At 43.5% G+C, this 16,770-nt stretch overlaps 1 protein-coding gene across 4 annotated transcripts in view; it reads left to right on the plus strand.

Annotated features, from left to right (window-relative positions):
• Positions 1–16,770, plus strand: part of htt (huntingtin) — a 55,224-nt gene that overhangs the window by 9,365 nt on the left and 29,089 nt on the right. For all 4 annotated transcript variants that reach the window (XM_080720959.1, XM_080720961.1, XM_080720960.1 and 1 more), the window contains exons 9-19: positions 937–1,141; positions 3,681–3,758; positions 9,245–9,639; positions 11,762–11,885; positions 14,113–14,228; positions 14,830–14,941; positions 15,135–15,272; positions 15,604–15,762; positions 16,089–16,186; positions 16,414–16,553; positions 16,689–16,752. In XM_080720959.1, coding sequence (XP_080577085.1) covers positions 937–1,141; positions 3,681–3,758; positions 9,245–9,639; positions 11,762–11,885; positions 14,113–14,228; positions 14,830–14,941; positions 15,135–15,272; positions 15,604–15,762; positions 16,089–16,186; positions 16,414–16,553; positions 16,689–16,752 — 1,629 coding nt within the window. The remainder of the gene's footprint in view (positions 1–936; positions 1,142–3,680; positions 3,759–9,244; positions 9,640–11,761; positions 11,886–14,112; positions 14,229–14,829; positions 14,942–15,134; positions 15,273–15,603; positions 15,763–16,088; positions 16,187–16,413; positions 16,554–16,688; positions 16,753–16,770) is intronic.

The raw sequence follows: 16,770 nt of genomic DNA on the forward strand, positions 1-16,770 counted from the left end.
CAACAAATTAATTTAGTCTCTCTGATATGCGCTCTGATGCGTGCTCACTAGAACTGTCTGATGCAACACAGATAGAACATACACATTGCATACTGAGAGAGGTAAACTTGGTGTAGTTTTATTCAACATAACTACACGTGCCACTGACAAATTGGCTCCTATGAATAGGCTACCGCATTCCCGAGGAACAGTCCATTACCATTACAGAAATCTGGGAACCCATTTGGAGAAAAAAAGGGAAACTTTTTTTTTTTTTTTTGAGAGAGAGAGAGAGAGATGAGATGAGATTACCATTATATAGTAGAGAATGGAGTAGAGAATGAACTTGATCCAGCATGAAATAACTTACAAATATTAATAGCGACATTACAGAAAAGCATACTGTAAGCATGCCATAAAGAATAAAGCCAACATGATCCAGCAGCAAGTAATTAATTAATGTTTTATGTGTATTGCATGCATTGCATGGTCACGCGCTAAGAATGACACACAATTTAGAACGCAACAATGTGTGAGAATCAACTATGCGTAACTTGAAGTAATTGTGTACATTAAAGGAGTAGTTAACCCCCAAAATGACTTTTTTCTATTGATTAGTCACGCCATGGAGACTAGAGTTCAATAATATTTTTAGTTTTTTGTCACATTCCTAAGACAAAAATGTGATAACAATAAATTTACCCCCATTCGTTCCAGTTGGGGACCCGTTTCGAAACGGGTCCCCATCCGGAATCAATGGGGGTAAATTTACACGAATCAAATTTTTGTCTTAGGAATGTGACAAAAAACGAAAAATATTATTGAACTCTACTCTCCATGGCGTGACTAATCAATAGAAAAAAAGTCATTTTGGGGGTGAACTACTCCTTTAAGTCTGTTTCAGACCTTAATATCCACGTTCTCCTCTGTTCTGTATGTGTGTGTGCATGATTGCAGGTGTATGAGCTGACCCTCCACTACACGCAGCACCGGGATCACAACGTGGTCACCGCTGCTCTAGAGCTTCTACAGCAGGCGTTCAGGACTCCACCCCCAGAACTTCTGCACATGCTCATCACAGTGGGCAGTATTCCACATGCCACCGTGTTCCGCCAGGATGCAGAGAGCCGCGCGCGCTCTGGCAGCATATTGGAACTCATCGGTAAACTTTATCAATGCCAATCTCTAAAAGAGTGCAGCTTCCTGTTCCTGGTCAGCAGTGGATAATAATGTTGGTGATTAACTTCAAAACGGGTATCATTATTTTATGTTTTAACTATTGGAAAAATAGCAGATCTACAAGCTCACAGCGCGGCACCGAGTGCCGCGCTGCGAGCTTGTAGATCTGCTATTTTTGAAAAATCGTGAAAATTCGAATTTTGACCCGATTCTATAAGTGTCTTTTGAATCCTTCTAAGATTTTTTTGAAAAACATATGTTTCTATGTCAGCAATCTGGCCAGCCATCGTCAAAGAAAAGGTCCTTTTCACTTGAACTGGAGCTCAGTTAGTCTGTTCTTGAGAGACTACTATGTCAGTGGTTCTCAAACCTTTTCATGTGAAGGACCCCCAAAATGATAGTATTTAGCCACGGACCCCCATCTCAAAATATTTAGTTCCGGGGACCCCCCCAGAAGCTAAATTTGAGTTACACACGTTCGCTTTGAAAATACATATTCAAAGATTTGTACACATTTTCACAACTTTTTCAAAAATAGCAGATCTACAAGCTCGCAGCGCTGCACTCGGTGCCGCGCTGTGAGCTTGTATATCTGCTATTTTTCACTGGTTAAAGCATTCACTAATTCTAGGCCTAAATGGGTCATGAAATGGGAACATGTACGTGTAGTGTCTATGCTGGCCACTAGATGTAGCTCTTTCCTAGCATTTCGTGGTGTTTTATACCATGTTGTGTTGCCAGCCCTCCAATCTCACTCCAGAAATCTGGGGAAACTGTCGAAACAGTGGATGGAATGAGCATGCAGCTCACTCGATTGGGCCAGTTGTGACAGGACCAGACTTCTTCTGTGTTTTTCTGACTGTGTGTGTGAACCAAAACCAGAGAGAATTAATTTGTCAGCAAAATTGGAAGAAAAACATCTGCCTGACGAATGTGCACTGCACTACCGGTATATATAATAAAACAACACAACAGCTTTTGTTGGCGTCACGTAACTTGCCCCAGACACCAATGATTAGTTGTTTAACTCATTGACTGAGTTTCCAGAGTGTTTCCCGATGTCTCTGACTGCCCAGGCCCAAGTTTCCAGAGTTTAGATTAATTAGATTTGATTAAAAACAATCAGAAATCGGATCCCCGATCCAAGGTGCTTAAGTGCCCCAAAGATAGTGCTTCGGGCTTCCGGGTGGGACCAGAAACGGAACCGGATCTGCATTCTTTTGGCCGGAACAACTCCATTTCTCTGTGACCACTTCCTGCCTCCGTTTACTTCCTATGTACACAACACTGCTCCTAGCTCAGCAACGGTAGCATGGATTAAGATTGGGTCTTTTGTAATTGCGAACAGACCACGGCGTGCACGCGGATCACGCACACTCCCACATTAAAAGGAACGAAAATCGTGGCAGGCAATCCAGTAAGACGAAAGCAGTCAATGAGTTAACATGGACACTATTAATGTGACCTGGGCAAACCCCTCCTAATATAATCAATGAACACATGATCTACTCTAATAACGGCACACATAATCAATCATGATAATCTATAATCTACTACACCCCCTATGGAACGGGTCCTGCCCATACTGGCATCCAACGGTACATACCACATGATAATTGGGTAACAGTGTGTCTGAAAAGATGCATACTACATTGTTTATGGCTATGCACTCAAAAGTATGTTAAACGATAAAATCCATATTGATTATGTAGTACATGCAGGTATGTGATTTGGGACACAGCCCAGGGTTTGTGCTTTGCAGCTTTTTCTTTGCTTCACTAACCCCTATCCTGGATTTCTTTGTGATTGATGTATTCGTCTTTCCCACGGGAGCTTTGGGCCGCTTTTCTCTTCCTCACTTCCTGTTTTCCTCTTATCCTTTGCTGCCACTCTCAGCTGGGGGAGGCTCTTCCTGCAGTCCACTCATCCTCAGGAAGCAGAAAGGTGACTATGCTCTCCGTGGTCTCCTCCTCTTCTGCACCTCACTGCTATTGTTTCAATCTCTCCTCCTTCTATAACTCTCGTCCACTAATATTAGCGCAATGGTTCTCAACCTTTTCAGGCCGCGACCCCCAAAATAATCATATTTTAACTGGGGACCCCCCCCCCCCCCACCCTGACGAGCACTAAGAGTTGAGGCATTACATTTAGTATAACACGGTTCTATTGTGAAAATAGCAGATCTACATGCTCACTGTGAGCATGTACTGTAGATCGTCTATTTTCACAATTTCTGCCTCTAATATTTGACAATTTGGCCAATGTTTAATTTCTCATTTTTGAGGTATTAAATAGTCCTTAAATTGTCACTTTAGAAATGTGCAGACACCCTCTATACACTTAAACGTTTTGTTGGTTTGTTTACTGTTGAGTGAGAAAACAATGTTTCACATTTAGCTAAACATCTGGGGACCCCCCAAAATAATCTGGGCGTCCCGACCCGCAGGTTGAGAACCACTGCATTAGCGTGTTGCATGCTGATGTGGTGCTGAGGTTAACCTTCAAGCCTTCATTTTCCCCAGGTAAGATCTTGTCCGGGGAGGAGGATGTGCTGGAGGACGATGCTGAGAGGCCAGAGGTGACCACTGGAGCCTTCGCAGGTAAGACACATTGGATGAATTATTTAATCCTTTACAAATGTCTTCTGAATCCTAATCGTTTTCTGAACAAGGTTCAAAGGTTTGCACAAATTTTCCACGTTTAAAAAGAAAATAGCAGATCTAGTGGCGCGCTATGAGCTTGTATCTATGCTATTTTTCAATAGCCAAAGTTTAAAAAATTATGGTTGGTTACGTGACACAGATGCGTTCCCGGTCTTAACTCTTTTAGTGCCAGCCATTTTTCTAATTGGGTGGGTAGCAAGTGCCAGGCATTTTCTTACCATTTTCTTACCATTTTGGCCCAACTTTGCAGAGCCACAGAGAATCCAAAAATAGTCATATATGAGCAAACTTATTTTTTCTTTTGAAGATTCAGGTTTGTACTTTCAGCCGCAAAAGACAGTGATCGTTTATATTGTATACTTTTTTAGTTATCGGCCGCAGAGCGCAAAGCGTTTTGCCCCAATATGTCCCCTGGGAATTAGAAAAGGAGATACAGCCATTTGAAAAAAAAAGGTTTATGACGCTGAAATCATGGGGATTTCTGAGCCGTTTTCAACATGCAGCACACCGTTGGAAAGTGGAGAAAGTTTTCTCTAACGCTGGCGAACAAGAGTTTGTAATATTGTATACTTTTGTCGTAATCTGCAAAAGAGTGCGAAGAGGTAGGACTTTTTGACACAAGGTTTTGCTGCATTCAGTACAACTAAAGGGTTCCAGCAGATGTCAGTGTTGACTGACTATAACTTTATCATTGCACTGTGTGCAGTCCAGCAGGGGGCAGCAACGCTTCACTCACTGTGACACACACACACACACACACACACACACACACACACACACACACACACACACACACACACACACATATATATGTACATACATATACATATATTTGACTGTCAAAAACAGACATACTTCAGGTGAGCACACACATGCTTATGTGTGTGCTCACACACACACACGCCCACACACGCCCACACACACACACACACACACACACACACGTGCACAGAAACGTGCACAAAAATGATAAATGGTGAATTTTAGAGCCTTTATCCACCCATCCAAACACTTCACTATGTTGACACACACACACACACACACACACACACACACACACACACACACGCACACACACACACGCACACACACACACGCACACACACACACGCACACACACACACACACACACGCACAATATACTTTCAACTCTTGAGAGAAATATGCTTTTTTTCATCTCCTGTAGGGCCTCCATCTCACCCTGACATGACACATATATTTTATCCTCTGTACTGTTCAAATAAACCATCAATTTACCACTAATTTAGCACTAAGAATATTGAACTGTGTTATTTTCAGACCAGATTCGAACTCATAACCTTGCGACCTATAGTTCATGTATCTACCAATATAGCTACATGAACTCAAACTTGACATTGTCTTAGTAAAGTTGTACTCTGAGAATGCGAGAGAGAGAAATTATCTGCTGGTGAATGCACCAACATTGCAAAATGTAGCTACAACAAACATTTGTATAGCGATGTTGGGTTCTCAGAAAAGCACTATACTGTATAATATTGATATATTTTCATTGTTGAGATTTGAACCCAATAATGGTTGTCGGGCTTGTTTGATATACATACGACCAACCACACAAGCCAGGAAACCATTCACATGTCTAAGTGACATGTCATATATGAACACACATGATGCAGATATTCGTGTCCATGTATTACATATTACAGTTTCATATTTATGACAGACTAGCTCAGTCAATAGTGCACTCACCTCTGATACGGAAGGTTGTGGGTTCGAGTCTGGTGAAACTATAATTATACCAATTGTATAATGGGAATTGCTGCGCATCAGTGAACCCAAGAAAGACAACATCATGGTTTATCTCACTTAGTTTGAGTTTTAGTCATTCACGTCATATATAAAACACAAATAATGCAGATCTGTGTATATCTATTACATGTTAGAATCACATATTTATGACTCATTAGCTCAGTTGATAGATTCCTTGCCTCTCATATCGAAGGTCATAAGTTCGAGTCTGGTAAAAAAAATTATCTTATTAGACTGGCCTTGCCTGGGCCAGTCCTGAACCCTTCTTGAGCTCCAAGCTCACAAGAGCTTGGATGGCAAAGAGAGCAGAACAGACATTTGCATTTATTTCACAATAGTAAAAACTGCTGCACCTCTTCCTATCTGGGCTTTGAGAATTCAGTGTATGAATAACAGTGGTTGCTGAGTGTAAATGCATTTTGAGGAAAAGAAAAATTATACCATTTGTTCGAAAAGTGCACCCTGTATATATATATATATATGTAACGGAGATGATCTGAACTTCCCCACCCGGCTTCGTACCCGGGTCTCCCACGCGAAAGTCCAATAACTTAACCACTAGACCAAAGAGACATCTTTTGTGATCTGGGGGAGATACTAGACTTTTGAGGCTTCAAGGCTGGGGCTGCCTTTACCATTTTCAGGTCTACAAGCTCACAACGCGTCGCGGCGCGAGCTTGTAGATCGGCTATTTTACAAGATTGATCAATGATATTTTCTACAAGCTCACAACGCGTTGCGCGAGGCTACTAAATGGTAAATGGTGCATTTATATAGCGATTTTATCCAAAGCGCTTTTATATAGATTGTGCATTACATTCACCCATTCACGCACACATTCATACACCGGTGGCAGAGGAAACCATGCAAGGCAGTGAAGGCCCAACCTACTCAAGGCAAACTTCAAATAAAGTCTTCAATCAATCAATCAAAACCAGGAGCAACTAGGGGTTCAGAGTCTTGCCCAAGGACTCTTCGACATTAACTCAGGGGGAACCCGGATTCGAACTGGGAACCCTTCGGGAACCCTTCGTGTTCTAATAACGGTTTCTCCACCCCTGAGCTATGCAGCCCCTGCTACTTAGTTCTGACAAAGCCAAAATAGCAGATCTACAAGCTCACGTTGTGTTAGTGATAGGCAATCTCGTTCATTTCAGTGAACGGATCATTTCACGTTCCCCTGTGTTCTATTTGTCTGTCATTCAATGTTATATGAGATACTTCAATGGTTTCCAGTGGAAATAAGCTTAGGCTTTTCATGGATCACCAGTGAACTGTACCGTCATGAAACTGTACCTTTTCCTATGCAAACTTCTAATAAAGTCTTCAATCAATCAATCAATCAAACCCCCCTGCCAGCCAGGGGGGGAGGGGCGGGAGGGGACGGGTGAACCACGTAGGCTAGGGGTTTGAACATTTCATTTCATTTCATTTATTTTTGTTTCGCACATGTAGTGTACATTACAGTTATATTATATTTATACTCAGAATTTCAATATTTTACAGTACACACACATGAACGAAAAGGAGCAAGCAGAAGAATAAATTCTTATAAATACCTGCCCCCTATTCAAAAAAATATATATAATGATCGGCATATACAGCCTGCATGTTCATGCCTTCATTGCCTTGAGAAGTGTAAAAACAACAAAAGCAAAAAAACAACGATGCTGCCACCTAGCAGTCAGATGAACATATTACGTCTCAGGACATAGTCATGACAAACAATCTATTTTGTCTTTGAATGAATGTCATCACATTCATAGTCTATAGTCATTGTCTAATACAGTTAGAATAAAAAGAATAGCTAGGTTGACGCGATACTTGACCCTCGTCAACCATGCGGTTTTTATACAAGTTTGTATAAAAAAAACGTGCGATTGAATTCAACAGGATCAATAGTCTCAATAGCTCTGGTCCATAGCGTTAGCGATAACAGCGTGCAGTGCTGTGCTACAATGATTATTATGCTATTCAGTCAGTTAGTAAACTCTTTGGTTACCACCGCGCTCCCTTTAGATCAACATGTAGGAGGAGAATGGATCGCACACAGTGAAGAAGCACACACTGAAGAAGGCTTACAGTCGAAACGTTTGTTTCTCATCCATGCAAATGCAAGAATAAAGAAAACATCAACTCTTGCCACTGTGCGATCCATCCTCCTTCTACATTCAGTCAGTTAGAAACCCACTTGTGTTTAGTAGTGTACCTGACTGTATCCATATGCATGCGTGAGGAACCAGCTTCAACGGCCGTAGCGTAGATGATATCCGAGCTGATCGTGAAATCCACAGACGAGCAAAATTCCGGGGGTCCGCAGCCAACTACGGGCAGGTATTCCGACACATAAAACTAACCCTAACCCCCAAGTTGGCCCAACCCTAACCTCAGTGACCGGCGAACACGAGCACGACGCCTTGGTTCTTCAACAAGCAATCTGTTCACACGCAGTGCCCAGGGGCTGCTGCCAGCAGTGGCGTCAGTTCAGCAAAAGCTAAGGTATGGCAACATGACTGGTGTCTAGTCATGTTGCCATACCTTACCTTTTTCTGAACTGACGCCACTGGTGGCAGGGCTGCGCAGCCTGCAGAGTGCAGACAAGTTCACGGTGCTCCAGTGATCAAAGCTCACCAATCGGAAATCAATAATATACAATAAAAGAAAGAAATGGGCAGTTATCTTTGATTTTAGAGAGGATTCTAAGTAATCACTCGCTCACTGGATGTCCTAGGCACATGAATAACATCGCAAAACAAAAGATCTTTGTCAGATTAAAGATCAAAATGTGATTTTTCAAAAAAAAAAAAAAAAAAAAAAAAAAAAAAAGGAACCGAATAAATTCGGTTTTCGCACATGGCACACGTTTTTTAGAACCGAAATTATTCGGTTTTAGCACTAAATGAGTTAATGGGTTAATCCATCCCTAATGATAGTCCATTATGTACTGAAATAGGCCTCATAATGTAAGTAATAGACGTGGCTGTCTACCATAGACTTGTAGTGTATATGTTACAGTATGGTTGGGTAACTCAGGACGGTAAGAGTAAGAGCGCTTGTTTTGTCGTTCACCACACACTAATCACCACCAGATGGCGACGACAGCCCATAGACAGCCATTCACTAGTGCAGGCGCTGACGTCACTCGTTTGCGACTCTCTTTCTTTATTTACTAGCCTAGCTGGGCGGTGTTTAGCCATTAGCTTAGCCATTAGCTTAGCCATTAGCTTACTATGAGCGTTTATCGTGGGCTTGCCCAGGCCTTACGGCCTGGGCATAAATATAACGATTGCATTCACCACGGCTTCGTAACTCGCGCGGCGCTCCGCCGGCTGCGCGGCCCTGGCCCGCTCTTCGCGGCCACTCGCGCCTGCGGCGCGAGGGGGCGAAGATCAGGACCAAGGTCCGCTGGCCTTCGCGCCGCTTGCAATGTCGTGGACAATCGAGCGGCCCCGCCTGGAGGACGTTGTTGTGGGCGACCGCTTGTTCCGCCCCGTGCGGCACCGCGAGTGCTCCGTTTCTCGACCGTCCTGTTTCTCTAACAAACCGTGACATATACATTTGAGACTTCTGATTCTATATCTGTTTTATTTGTATTTATTTTTTTCATTAAAAGCGTGTGTTTCCTTCTCCCGTAGCGTCAGTCGTGGGGACCGAGGGTTCCTCCACTGCCCAGGTGGACATCATCACTGAGCAGCCGCGCTCCTCCCAGCACACCCTGCAGCCGGGCGACTCCGTGGACATCAGCGCCTCGTCAGAGCAGGGCGGCGGCGGGACGTCCGCGTCCGACACGCCCGAGTCGCCCAACGACGAGGACATGCTCAGTCGAAGCTCCAGCGGCGGGGCCAACGTTCCTACCCCGGAGACGGCGGACTACACCACCCCGGAGAACGCCACACCAGAGGGTGGGCCCTTGGCGGAGGCAGGGGTGCTGCTGGGTGCCAACGACCCCTCGCTCCCACCCAGCGACTCCTCCCAGACCACCACGGAGGGTCCCGACTCGGCCGTCACCCCTTCAGACGTGGCAGAGCTGGTCAGTAGGAGTGTTGAGTGTGCGCGTAAGAGTGAGAACGTGTGTTTGAGCTCATCAATACAATTCAAATATGTTTGGCCTGTGTGTGTGTGTGTGCAAGTGATCCCTGGATATAGAAAGATTCAATTACTATGGATTGGATTCGTATAACTTTTGACAATTGTCCCTGACCTAGTACCTGCTTTTCGGATGGTGCTATAATTCTGAGAATTAGAATTAGCAGAATGGACAAAAAGTTAAATAACATAAAATACACTTTGATATTCCAAGGAATGAGAAGATCACGTTTATTTTGCTGAATTGTTTTGTTGGAATACTTAAAAAGTATAAGTGTGTGTTAGCTATATGAGTTAGCTATATGCATTTTTACTCCTAAACGACATTTTTTTTACTTGAGAGGCAGGGGGGATTTTACTTAATTTTCTGCCTTCGAAGGTCCTTTGCTTTTCCAATGTGTTTGTCCATTCTGCTCATTCTACCACTATGGTCTTGCCCCCTCCTCTCCCTTATCCCCCTTCCGTCGCAGTCGCGCTCTCCGTTGCCGCGGGTCATCGAGCCGTCCCCGCCCTCGCCGACCTCCACCGAGGGGCCCGATGCCACAGACAGTGACTCTTCCGTCTACACCTCCTCCTCCTCCTCTTCCTCTTTCTCCTCCTCTTCCTCCTTCTATGCCACTTCCTCATCTAGCACTAGCGACAAGGTCAGCCGATTGGACACTTTTGACCAAGTGGGGAAGGGGTTTGCTTGTCTGTGGATCCTTTTTCATTCCTCCTCGTTTCGTTCCGCTTGTTCGTCGAACCCGTGCACGGAATTATCCCCTGCATACTGTCCATTCCTGCTGACTTGATCTGTCAGTATCCAGCAACCTTTTACAATGGCCTTATTCTAGTTCTAAGTACTTGATGTATATTTCCGTCATACATCATGCACTTTAAAGGCGTAATAACGGGGTGCCTTTAGACTGCAGTGGCACACTTTCTAGCCATTATTTTGTATTATTGCATCCTGTTAACCACATGAACCCTAGCATTCCTATTCTGGGCATTTCGTAATAGGTGAACATTAAACAAAAATAGGCGGACATTCATTGGAAAAGGACCTTAATTGGAAAAGGCCAATCTACAAGCTCACAGCATGTCGTGGCTCGTTATGGGCTTTTAGATCAGCTATTTTTCAGCAAAGAGACATGGTGTAGTAGAAGGAAAAAGGGAGGGGGCCAAGTACAGACCCCTGGGTGACCCTGGTCAAAGAAGTACATAGGGTTTAAGTGGTTAAATACATCCTAAGTCCAGTATTTATTGGGGAGGTTTTATAAGTGCTTAAATTATTACAAATTATATTAAATGCCTAACATAGAATACAAAATACACTTGAATAAAACCATTGTAAAGTAAAATATTTCCCAGTATTTCTCATTCTTTCCTTAATGTTTTGTCATTTTCTTCCAAGTTAAGATATTTTAAATTCCAGAAATATCTCCGTAAACACAAGCAACCCCAACATCCCATGTGACTGGCTTGCAGTGAAGAGTTGAAAGGAGAAGCATGATGGCCATATGACTTTCACATGTCTCTGTAGATTCCTGGTTTCCACTTCCCTTGTTCCTGGAGGCAGACAGACTTTGCTCTAATAATTAGAGCCCAAATTAGAGTCTTAATTTGAGCTGAAAAGGGATATCATGTCTGTTTCAGGGCATACCTCTTAGGGAGTAAACATAAATACTATAAAAGGTGTAGTTGATCATCTAGCTCAACCAGTTTTCTTTTGTAGCATTTTATAGTTACGCTAATGCCTACACATGTTGTACAAATTATATTTGTATGACATAATATATTATTTATATGCAATTAACTTGAATTGAGTCAGAAAAGCATGTCTAGATCAAAAGGTTACCCTTTATTCTGCCTTTAACGCATCAGGGAGTGTGGCAACCATAACCGTAGAGGCCTCAAGGTCTGTGCTTAATCCTGTATGAAGCTGGTCTATTCTGTGTTGCCTTGACCCGAGCATGATCCAACCGTGTGTTTAGAGAGAAAGCAGTTTCTCGGACATACACTCAGATTGTATTTGGTGAACCTAAAGCACTGAACCACATGGATTGCCTCTGTTTCACGCGCTCAAGGTGTTGGATGGCAGTGAGAGCCAGTACTCTGGGATGCAGATTGGAACGCTGCAGGATGAGGAAGATGAGGGAGCGCCACCTTCCTCTGACGAACGCCCAGAACCCTTCTCACAGTCTGCTCTGGGTATGTTGTATTCACATACAGCAGGGTTCCCCAATTAGTTTTCCCCAAGGGCCGAATTATGTCTAGGGCACCAAGCCGAGGGCCACAACATTGCAGGGGGCGACGACGGCGTTCCTGCTACTCCTGCGACAGTTCAGATATCGTCGTTGTCGGGTGAAAATGTCCAAAACCGTTCGTTTTGAATTTATACTTTTTAAAATTATTTAAACTAGTGAAAACAGCCGATCTACAAGCACACAACGCCTCGTGGTGCGAGGCGTTGTGTGCTTGTAGATCTGCTGTTTTCACTACTTTTGTGCGGACGGCCTTGTATGATTTGCGAAATAACGTACAAATTTGGAGATAGAAGATTTCCACCCGACAATGACGATATACAGTACTAGTGTTGTTGCTGCTCTTATACCACCATTATTACTGGGGTTGGTGGGGGCCAGACAGTAGCACCCCCGCGGGCCGCCTATTGGGGAACCCTGACATACAGTATGCTGTCGGGCCTTTTATATATAAATGCTGCTTGTAGCCCTGCTTGTTTTGCCTTTTTTTAAAGGAGAACAAACGTAAGTGAAAGTGGTTAAGTATGTTTGTGGATTTTATAAATTAGAGGTGTAGCCGCCCTGACATCTTTAGTTTGTCCAATATGCCCATATATGGAGATTTGGTACCCATATATGGAGTTGACAGAATTATTTGCGACATATTGAGTAGAGGTTAGACAACACAGAACACACACCATGGGTGTAGCTGCATTAGGGAATTCCTTATTATATGGTTTTGGCTGAGTCATAGTGACATGAGCATGACAACGTGGTCCACCTGTACAATGGTTCTCCCTTAAGCCAATTTGAATATAAGATGTTGAACCAAATCAAATTAACAAGCTTGTGACTAAACATCTACTGGGTTCTTTTTTACGTTTCCTGAAAAGTAACAGCTTTGGACATAATGTTTCCACCCAACAGGAATGATGATACCTCTGTGCATGGCAGCGCGATGCGACGCGTTGTGAGCTTGTAGATCTGCTATTTCCACTATTTTTTTTAAATGTTTGAACATTTATAAACATTTTTCAACATGTAGACGATTATGACGATTATGAAAAATATTTGCGATTATGTCAAATAATTGCGATTAGATGATTATTGCGACCGTTAGGGAGCAGTTTACTACCAAAACCTCCACCGGCCGTCCGTCCGTCCGTCCGTCCGTCCGTCCGTCGGTCACACGTCACACGTCACACCTTTGTTTGTGTACGGTGTGATGTCATATATCTTCAGTATGACATCACACCACATGTGTACACAAACCTTTGTGTACGTTGCTGTGGCAACAGTCTGTTGTTGCTGGTCTGTTCGTGTACGTTAGCAACCACCTTAGCAACCATGGTTTTACCCTAGCAACCAACTGTTTACCCTAGCAACCAACTGTTTACCATAGCAACCATGTTTTTTTACCCTAGCAACCAACTGGGCATAAAAGGGATTCTGTTAGGGATCTCCATATATGGGCATAAAAGGGATTCTGTTAGGGATCTCCATATATGGGCATAAAAGGGATTCTGTTAGGGATCTCCATATATGGGCATAAAAGGGATTCTGTTAGCTGTTAGTGATCTCCATATATGGGCATAAAAGGGATGCTGTTAGGGATCTCCATATATGGGCATAAAAGGGATTCTGTTAGGGATCTCCATATATGGGCATGAAAGGGATTATGTTAGGGATCTCCATATATGGGCATAAAAGGGATTGTATCCCAGATGATGCCCTGTTAGGAGATCCACACTAACAGAATCCATATATGGTCCTACCGACAGCTGCTATAAGCCAACCCTGGCGATAAGGTCTGAGTCGAAGAAATGCTTCTTTCCTGGCAAGAATTGCCCCTTTATACTGTAGGGCTCGTTTGTGTATTGTATGACATCACGCCACATCATCGGCTGAGGACTGTGTGATGTCATCATATCTCCATATATGGAGACATAAGTTGCCCAAATATGGGCTGGTGAGGTCAGACTTAGTGTGATGCGTAGGTTATCTCCATATATGGAGATTCAACTTCAATGGTAACCATGGCAAACTGTCAACTGCCCGTATGTCTTGATAATTGGTAAAACAAACTTTTGGCCTATTTGTGGAGATAAGCGACCAACGGTCGCTTATCTCCCGATTAGGGAGTCTTACTGGTGTAATAATTGTGACAGCCCTAACTGCATGGTGTGTGTTTATAGCTTTAAGCAAGCCTCATCTCCTGGAAGGTCGAGGTCACAACAGACAGGCTTCTGACAGCAGTGTGGATCGCTTCATACCAAAGGAAGAACCTACTGAACCTGAACCGGACAACAAGGTACACACACACACACACACACACACACACACACACACACACACACACTGTTAATGTTGAAGTGTAAGTGATAAAGGCGCTATATAAATGCACCCTTTTCCATTAAGTCAGAGGTTCTCAACCTGTGGGTCGGGACCCCCAGAGGGGTCGCCAAATTATTTTGGGGGGTCCCCAGATGATTAACTTAATGTGAAACATTGTTTCATTACTCAACAGTGAATAACCCAACATAAAGTTTAAGTGTATAGAAGGTATTTGCACATTTCTAAAGTGACAATTTAAGGACCTTTTAATACCTCTAAAATGACAAATTAAACATTGGACAAATTGTCAAATATTATAGGCAGAAATTGTGAAAATAGCAGATCTACATGCTCACAACGCCACGCAGCGCGAGGCGTTGTGAGCATGTAGATCGGCTATTTTCACAATAGAACCGTGTCATCTTAGTGCTCGTCAGGGTGGGGGGTCCCCAGTTAAAATATGATTATTTTGGTGGTCACAGCCTGAAAAGGTTGAGAACCACTGCATTAAGTGAGGGTGGCAAAAGTACTAGAATTGTCTCATATCTAATTGGCTAACTGTGCCGTCTGTCTCTTAGCCGTCAAGAATAAAGGGTCCAATTGGCCACTATACGGACCAAGGGGCGGAGCCACTGGTGCACTGCGTACGGCTTCTTGCTGCCTCCTTCCTTCTGACAGGCCAGAAGAATGGTGAGAGTGTAAAGGAAGCAGTTAGTCTGCAGAGGAGATGGATTTCTGCCATTTGCCATAAATAATAAAGCCACAGAACTTTAACATAGGTCTGCTCTGCGGTTTGCTAACTAATTAGCAACGTTTCGTCCATGGCCTTCATATTCATCCTACAGTAGCAACGTAATATTTGTGTTGCTGTTGTTTTCTCCAGGTTTGATCCCCGACAAGGAGGTTCGTGTGAGCGTCAAGGCCCTGGCGGTCAGCTGCATTGGGGCAGCAGCAGCGCTGCACCCTGAGGCCTTCTTCAACTCCCTGTACTTGGAGCCGCTGGACGGAATCCCTGCAGAGGGTATGGACTAGCATGTCTAATCCCTGCAGAGGGTATGGACTTTAGTGTCAAGAAACAACCACACTGAAAAGTAGAGATGGGACGATAATCGTTATTATCGTTTATCGTGATAAAAAACATTCACAATAATCGTATCGTGGAGATTTCTGGAGATGTCTAGTGACTTCCCACCCTTACATATGTATAACAGTTACACATGACATATAGACATATTTTTAGACATAGAGACATAAAGACCGATAGCATTTATTTATTTTATACAAGTCCACATAAACGTGTCTCCACCCAAGCCCTGTTGCTCACCCTGTGTCTCTCCTCGGTCTCCTTGCAGAGCAGCAGTATATCAGTGATGTGTTGTGCCTTGTGCAACACGGGGACCCTCAGATCAGAGGAGCCACTGCCATCCTCTGTGGAGCCATTATCCAAGCTGCACTCACCAAAACACGCTATAACATACACACCTGGCTGGCCAGTGTGCAGAGCGCAACAGGTCAGTAGTGTGTGCTGTGTGTTTGTGTGTGTGTGGTTGTTTTAACCACTTGAACCATAGCATCCTTTTCTGGGATTGGAACTTTCATCTTTTCAGCATCGCAACTCTTATTCACCTTGTAGATCTGCTCAAGGTCAAGTTTATTACAAAGCAGACCCCAGTCAAGTAATATTGGTTTACTAAATATAGAGGGTTTAAGTGGTTAAATTGAGATGATATAAAATTAGAAAATGAACCAGATTAGTGTAAAAAGTGTAATTTCACATAAACATAAAACATTTCTTCTTCCTTTTCCTTTCCTCCATCCTCATCCCTCTGTCCTGCAGGTAACCCTCTGTCCCTGGTGGACTTGATGCCTTTGCTACAAACCACTCTAAAAGACGAGTCCTCAGTCACCTGCAAGATGGCTTGCTCTGCAGTCAGGGTAAGAGGCTGGCAGGCGTCAACATGTGTGTGTACAGTATGTGCTTGCACTACGTGCTTCTGCATGGCGTGTGTGTGAGATTTCAATGTTGGGTGTGTATTTTTCAGCACCGCATCATGACTGTGTGTGTGTGTGTATTTCAGCACTGCATCATGACTGTGTGTGTGTGTGTATTTCAGCACCGCATCATGACTGTGTGTGTGTGTGTGTGTGTGTGTGTATTTCAGCACTGCATCATGACCGTGTGCAGCAGTACTCTGAGTGAACTGGGCTTACAGCTGCTGATTGACCTACTGGCCCTGAGGGACTGCTCCTATTGGCTGGTTAGGACTGAGCTGCTGGAGACCCTGGCTGAGATGGACTTCCGGTGAGACACTTCTACACTCAGAGAACATAAAGCCAAGTGTGATCTGGTGTTTCATTATCATTATGCTTTCATCGTTTTTTAAATATATGTTATTTATCAGATTGTAATTGTAATTTTTTCCTCTCTTCATCTCAGGTTAGTGAATTTCCTGGAGAGGAAAACTGAAACTTTACACAAAGGAACTCATCACTACACAGGGGTAACAACTCCATTCTAC

This window comes from Nannobrachium achirus (assembly GCF_963921795.1).
Source record: "Nannobrachium achirus genome assembly, chromosome: 3".
In the NCBI taxonomy this organism is placed as follows: Eukaryota; Metazoa; Chordata; class Actinopteri; order Myctophiformes; family Myctophidae; genus Nannobrachium; species Nannobrachium achirus.